This window comes from Micromesistius poutassou (assembly GCF_964030765.1).
Source record: "Micromesistius poutassou genome assembly, chromosome: 19".
NCBI classification, from domain to species: Eukaryota; Metazoa; Chordata; class Actinopteri; order Gadiformes; family Gadidae; genus Micromesistius; species Micromesistius poutassou.
This window is the reverse complement of record NC_140289.1, coordinates 684,251-691,750: the sequence shown is the minus strand read 5'-3', so window position 1 is coordinate 691,750 and position 7,500 is coordinate 684,251. Positions and strand designations below refer to the sequence as shown.

At 48.7% G+C, this 7,500-nt stretch overlaps 1 protein-coding gene across 1 annotated transcript in view; it reads left to right on the top strand.

Annotated features, from left to right (window-relative positions):
• The window catches only part of kcnk2b (potassium channel, subfamily K, member 2b), a gene marked incomplete at both ends in the record, with an annotated part of 15,664 nt that overhangs the window by 7,787 nt on the left and 377 nt on the right, over positions 1-7,500 (top strand). Inside the window, 3 exons of the mRNA XM_084484218.1 lie at positions 1-108; positions 4,443-4,638; positions 5,003-5,145. The exon at positions 1-108 is cut by the window's left edge and continues 53 nt beyond it. Of these exons, the coding sequence (XP_084340344.1) occupies positions 1-108; positions 4,443-4,638; positions 5,003-5,145 (447 nt within the window). The remainder of the gene's footprint in view (positions 109-4,442; positions 4,639-5,002; positions 5,146-7,500) is intronic.

Genomic DNA, 7,500 nt, shown 5'->3' with positions numbered 1-7,500 from the left:
TACGCCCTGCTGGGGATCCCTCTGTTTGGGTTCCTATTGGCTGGCGTGGGGGAGCAGTTGGGAACCATCTTTGGAAAGGGCATCGCCAAAGTAGAGAAGATGATCGTGGTGAGTCTCTGTATTATAAATGTGTGTGTGTGTTTGTGTCTCTCTTTGTGTGTTTGCGTGTGTGTGTGTTTATGGCTCAGTCTCTCAAGCGTGAATATGTTTTAACAGATAAATAAAAACCAGTGCTGTAACAGATAGAATACATTACTTAACGACACGTAACCCAGTACAGCGACTCGAACATACAACTGGAACGTGAACAAGCTCTGAAAGCTCCGACAGAGGGAAGCCTCTAAACCGGTGGTCCTACTCGTCAGCGTGAAACGAAAATAAAATATTGGTTGCCATGCCGACAGACTTCTCGACGGTAAACATCCCCCCCCCCCCCCCGTCGTTACCATGACAAACTCAAACTCAAACAAACCAGACGGGATAACAAGAACAAATGGAAAAATGTCAGTTTTACATGTACCCCAAGCACAAACAACATAAACAACATAAATCCACCATTAAACGGTTATATTATGATATATTATGATGTCCGAGCTGATAGTCCGAGTATAGTTGAGGCTGGAATGTCATTGGCTCATCTGCGTTCTATGGGCGGAGCTTGGCGACAGGTCGATTGGAATCCTGCTGTGAAATCCATTTCACTGCTGTTGGTTTTACCGGGACCTGCTGCTAGGGCCGCTCGATTATGGAAAAAAATCAGTTTGAAAACATGATGCATTTATTCATCATTTCTCTCCAAAAAAAAAAACACTTTTTAAATGAGAACTTTGAAATTTCCCCTTAAAAAAATACAAAAAATGGTCAAATAGAAAATAAAGTCCAGATATGAATCCAGCTGTTCTGCAATTTCTATTTCAATTTAAAAAAAAAACAACAACAACAACCTGTATGCTGGGAAGGGAGGAGATCAGTAAAGGTGGATTTATAGTCCTGCGTAAAGTGCTGTACGTAGATATGGAGAGCCCTCTCCGTCGACGGAGAGCCTGTTGGAGACCCTCTCCGTGGCTCTACGTGCACATCCAATATTTGTTAACTATCCGTCGAGGCAACGGAGACGGACGGAGACGGCAAGGGCTGTGATTGGTCCCCTAACAAAATAATTTCCGGGATGACTTTTTTGACTTTGCACCTTATTTACTTTGTACATTGTTTACTTACACATACATACGTACATTGTGCACATAAAGGACTAATAAAGCACCAAATAAGATTTGAAAAGCTTTGGAAGTTTATTTTTAACACTATTTACGTGGTTAGTAGTCAGCATATGAGATCGATCGGGCGGCGAAATTGCATTGCGTATCCCGACGGAGAACTGCGAATGCTCGTTGGGTCTCCGTAGTTACGGAGTCGGATTACGTACGGATTACGTACGGCATACGGAGCAGTATACTTTGGCCTTAAAGCCCCCTAGGTGGCTGCAATACTCTACCTAGTTGGGGTGTTGCAAGGGAAAGCCACTACCCTCAAATAATACCTTGCCGACTCAAAGCGCCACAACTGAAACTTCTGTGTTCGCACCCCATCCACAACGCCGAACAATAAGGCATCACACACACGTCGTCACACACATCATCACACATCATCACACAGCCCCCCCCCCCCCACTCCGCGTCCCAGCGGTTGTTAACAGGCGTGTAGGGAAGCTTTGACGTGTGTGATATCAATGGGCTGAGTGCAGCAGACTGTGGCAGTCTGTTCCGCACAGATTTATCCCAAACAAAAGGTCTGCCTTGGGATTCCCGCGAGCTGCAGCAGCTGCGGCCTCACACCGGGCCGATGAATTAAGCTCTCCGACAGCGAGACAATTCCTCGTCTTGTCTTTGTAAATGAAAAGTGCCAGGGTGGAATTGGAAAATGATCCACAGTTTACTTTTTCCGTTCTTACCTTGGGCTCTCTCTCGCTGGCAATGCCATTGATCAATATGTGTGCAGACTAAATTAAAAACCTTCGCCTGCCGCCGTTTTTCCCCCCAATTCGTCACCTGTTCTCCCCCCTCCCTCCCTCCCTCCCTCCCTCCTTCCTCCCTCCCTCCTTCCTCCCTCTTTTTATTACCCTTTTATTAGTGGTTTATTTGTTTTTGTTTGATTGTTTGAGCGCGTCACGCGCGTTCAAACAATATCTCGAGTTTGAGATCTCGATCATGGGATATTGCCCAATATCCCAAGATAGTGAACCAATCAAATTGCACCATCTTAGGAGGTTCACGTGTAGCATATACTGAATATATATATATATATATATATATATATCAGTAGCGGCTGGTGGTTTTTAAAGTGAGGGAGGAAGGACTGCGTGCTTGGTTGCCATTGGCCTGCTTGCACTGTTAGTGGCGTATGGTGGCATTATGTGAATAAAATTGATACAAATCCACCAGTGGCAGCATTGTACTTTGAAAGCTGGTGGGCAGCATGTCTTGGACTACAAGGGCAGAAGGAAAGGATGCAAAGCCAATTAGTCAAATCAGGCCTACTCTTGATTTGTAAAACTAAATAAAAAAATCATTGGGCCTATTTTTGCCTTCAATGACTGAAGCTAACCCAACGGAGGGGTGTGTAGGCTCAGCGCGGTGGAAACGCCAATATAAGCGAACAGAGCCGCACTGTAACGCTACGAACAGTAGCGCACCGCTCGGTGGAAACGAGGCATACGACTGAGCAGGTTCGTTGGTTCTTGTAGCCTAGAGACTTAAGGGGATAAACCCTCACTCTGGGCTGCTCCACAGCCAGGGCTCCTGCTTATTGGTTCATAGCGCAGCGAGGGCTCCAGTCTATTTGTGAATAGACATTGACGTGATTCAGATCCCTCAGCTAGTCCCACCCACTCAGAGGAGGACTTTCCTCCTCTCTCCCATTGAACCCCATGTTATTCACCAGCCGTCAGCAGTGCCCGAGAAATGAATGGGAGTCATTGGAGGCTGAGGGAGGAATGTCCTCCCCGAAGTAATATTCAATAGGCGATAGGGGGTGCTAATGTCCCTTTACCCAGGGAAACGAACATTACATATACAAAGGCATTAAAGTCAGTCATATTTAAGAGCATTCATTCATTACAGTAGTCTGGGAAATCTACACTTTTTATTCTCAACAATGTTAAGGAGAATCTTCCTCCATATATATATATATATATAAATATATATATATATACTGTATATATCCACCCTTCCCCTCCCCTGTATAGTGTTATAAGTAAGTAAGTAAGCAAGCAAGCAAGCAAGCAAGCAAGCAAGCAAGCAAGCAAGTAGATACTATATTCATCCCCTTGGGGAAATTCAGGTATCCAGTAGCAACAGACAGTACAGTTGACAAACAACAAAATGGACATATATTTCTGACCGTCCGCCCGGCCAGATGGTTGACCATGGCTCACGACCAGAGCCGGCCAAAGCCTGGACTGACCCAGCCCAGAGGTGGAGGCGGAGATTACCCCAGGAGCATGAACTCTGCGGTCGCGTTTCAAGGGAAATCCCTCCCATTCAAAGAACACACATGAATAAAAAGGCTGCGTGTGAATGCCGTCACAGACGTCCCATTTGTCGAACACCACAATGGCCTCCGTAGGAACATCGCCCACACGACACGACATCAGAAGGGAACCCTGCCCTGGAATTAACCGTGTTACCCTGGTTACAACCCCATACAAAGGATACTACTCATGTCGGAGTTAAAAGAAAGCCGCGGTCGTTTACACACATCTACATTGAGTTAATTGAGCTTGAGGCTTTCATCCAAAGCGACTCGCAGTAGTTCATAGAAACACTCAACACACCGACGGTGACGACCACGCAGGGCGACGGCCGGCTCATCCGGAGCAGTCAGGGTGAGGAGGCGTCTCGCTCCGGGGACACCTCCACACTCACTCCGGGCAGACACGTTGCATTTCATCCTGCACTTCATGTGGGTTCCCATCCCGTACTAGCATAGCACCCTGACACCATACACACACACCCTCCGCCACCCATGTAACACATTGGCTTGTCTTTGGTGTGCGACTTTTTGCGTGCGACATGCCCTTGTGTCTTCTGCACACCGCCGCCGCCGCCGCCGCCGCGGTCATGTCACCAACGCCAACGCCAGAAGCCTGTCGCTCTGGCGTAACCCTTTTACCGTGGATTCACCGCGCTGTGAGGAGGCGTCTTCTAACCCCTAACTGGCATCTCGCCGTGCATGGCTGACACCGCCGTCAGTGTGTCGGTGTGTGTGTGTGTGTGTGTGTGTGTGTGTGTGTGTGTGTGTGTGTGTGTGTGAGAATGTGTGCATGAATGGGTGATATGTTAATACCGCAGAGCGCTTTGAGCGGCACACTGGTTAGGAAAAAAAAACGCTTTTTATTAATGCAGTCCCTTTACCCCTTTACCCCTTTACCCCCTCTCGCCCTGCAGAAGTGGAACGTGAGCCAGATGAAGATCCGGGTCTTCTCCACCGTGCTCTTCATCCTGTTCGGCTGTGTGATCTTCGTGGCGCTGCCGGCCGTCATCTTCAAGCACATCGAGGGCTGGAGCGCGCTGGAGTCCATCTACTTCGTGGTCATCACCCTGACCACCATCGGCTTCGGGGACTTTGTGGCCGGCGAGAAGGGTTCGTCGATGTACACCCCCCCCGCTCCCTCCAGCTGAGCGGGCGGTTACTGGTTCTGATTTGAGTCTTTGTTCGTGGTTTTTCTTTGGTTGATTCAAAAGTGACTTTGTTGTTTCGCTGATTTCTCTCTCCCTACCTCTCTCCCTCTCCCTCTCTCTCTCTCTCTCTCTCTCTCCCCCCCTCCTCTTTGTTTGTCTATCCCCATCATATGCTTACGTTCCCTAATCCTCTTTGTCGTCGGTGCATCATGGCATCGTGGCTTCCCGCTCTGTGTAATGCATAAGATATAACCTCTGCATTAACAGGGATTATATAACGCCCCTGCCGTTGTGTAACTCACGCAGAGGCCTCTCCTGTGCTGCAGGGGGCCTGGAGAACCCGGAGTTCATGGACTACTACAAGCCGGTGGTGTGGTTCTGGATCCTGGTGGGCCTGGCCTACTTCGCTGCGGTGCTCAGCATGATCGGGGACTGGTTCCGGGTGATCTCCAAGAAGACCAAGGAGGAGGTACCGTGCCGTCGCCGCTCACCCTCACGTTTCACTACAGGTGGAGCGAGAGAGTGTCATTTCTGCAGGGAGAGTGAGAGGGTGTATCTCTCTACAGGTGGAGTGAGAGAGTGTCATCACACTACAGGTGGAGTGAGAGAGTGTCATCACACTACAGGTGGAGTGAGAGAGTGTCATCACACTACCGGTGGAGTGAGAGAGTGTCATTACACTACCGGTGGAGTGAGAGAGTGTCATTACACTACCGGTGGAGTGAGAGAGTGTCATTACACTACAGGTGGAGTGAGAGAGTGTCATCACACTACAGGTGGAGTGAGAGAGTGTCATCACACTACAGGTGGAGTGAGAGAGTGTCATTACACTACCGGTGTACGAGAGACAGGATGCCATTCAACAGCTATAATGAGACCACCATCTCTTCCCGATTCACGCCTTTTATGTGTGTTCAATTATTTGTTGGTGTGTGTCTGTGTGTGTCTCTTGTAGAGACACACACAGACACATACGGTACACACCTCTGTCAAGCAAATAGAATGCAGAAGTTCAGAATACTCTAGACACTGACTATAAGACTGCTGCATGTCCATCCGACCGTACATCTCACAGGTACACTCACTTCCTTCCCGGCACGGTTAACACAACCCACCCAGCCCTCCTCCACGCTACACACACACACACACACACACACACACACACACACTCCCACCCCCACTCACACCCCCCACAGCCACTCTCAGCCACTTGAGTCTTAACATGGTGCATTATGTATGCTGATGGGATAAAGCCTGCTGCAAAAACGCCAGTGTCAGCGCCACATCAGCCCTGTATGTACTACACAATCTGAATCACCCTTTATATAATGTGCTTAAGACAGAGATTTTCCTGCTATTTCTCCTCCCTAGTTTTGCTTCGACAACAAGCAGCTAACACAGCGTTTCTTATGAAGGTGCGAGTTTGAGTGAATTTGAGTGAATTTCCAAACCACACAGAATAACCTCCGACTTGTTACAACCGTGGAAGGCGGTTGCCCGGGCCCTTATGGCCCCTATAGAGAAGGAGGGAGGGGGGGGGGGGGGCAACACCTTGTCAGGGTCGACGCCCGAGGTCATCCATAGTAAGAGATGCATCCTCTCTCTGCATAAGAGCCATCCATCTGCCATCTACCAATGAAGTGGCTGAGGCTTGGAGTGTATTTACCAAGGCTGCTAGTGGTTAATGGGGTACCTTGTCACGCCTGTCACACCGAGATGGATGAGCAGAACCGCCATGTAGTGTCAAGTGCAGAAAACACCCTCGAACACACGGCCGCATGTAGGCAGGCAGGCACACACACACACACACACACACACACACACACACACACACACACACACACACACACACACACACACACACACACACACACACACACACACACACACACACACACACACACACACACACAAAGACGTTTGGACAAAGACACGTATTCAGACAGCCAATGTATGCACATATTCATTAGAGAGATAGAAACGCAAGCACACACTGAACCGCACACATATGCGTACGCACGCACACGTATGCACACGCACACACTGATGCAGAAGTACCCAATGTACACACATCTACATAAAATAGCAACACAAGCACACAGTCAACCACACACTCGCACATACGCACACAAACTTATGCACACACACGTTTCATGCATCAATTAGACACACATTCTACTTCATGACTTATTCAACACAATGGTTTGCACGACGGCTGAACCACGGTGAAGTCTGCAGAGGGAGGTGATTGGTGATTGGTGTCTGTAGCTGCAGCAGTGGCGGGCAGGAGTGCCCTTATCCGAGGAACAGATTCTTGAACGCTACTAGAACCACAAAAAAATCCAATTTTTTGTTGGGATTGCAGGGTTGGCGGCGGTGGTGGTGGGCATGGTCATGGTGGTGGTAGCGGTGCTGGATATATTGGTGGTGGTGTATTGGTGGTGGAGGTAATGCTGGTGGTGGTGGTGGTAGTGGTGGTGTTGCTGGCGGTAATGGTGGGGGTGGTGGTGCTGGTGATAATGGTGGTGGAGTTGAAGGTGCTGGTGATAATGGTGCTGGGGAGGTTGTGGTTTTGGTAATGGTGTCAGAGGTAATGCTGGTGGTGGTGGTAATTGTGGTGGTGGTGAAGGTTCTAGTGATAATGTTGTTGGTGATGGTAATGGTGGTGCAGGTGATGCTGGTGGTGGTGGTAATGGTAGTGGTGGTGGTGGAAGAGGTAGTTGTGGTAGTTAAGAGCCTAGCTCTTTACCTTATACTGGATCATATGTAATAATGAACGAGAAGACATATAGATGGATCTTAAAATATACCAGTTCAGGAGCTT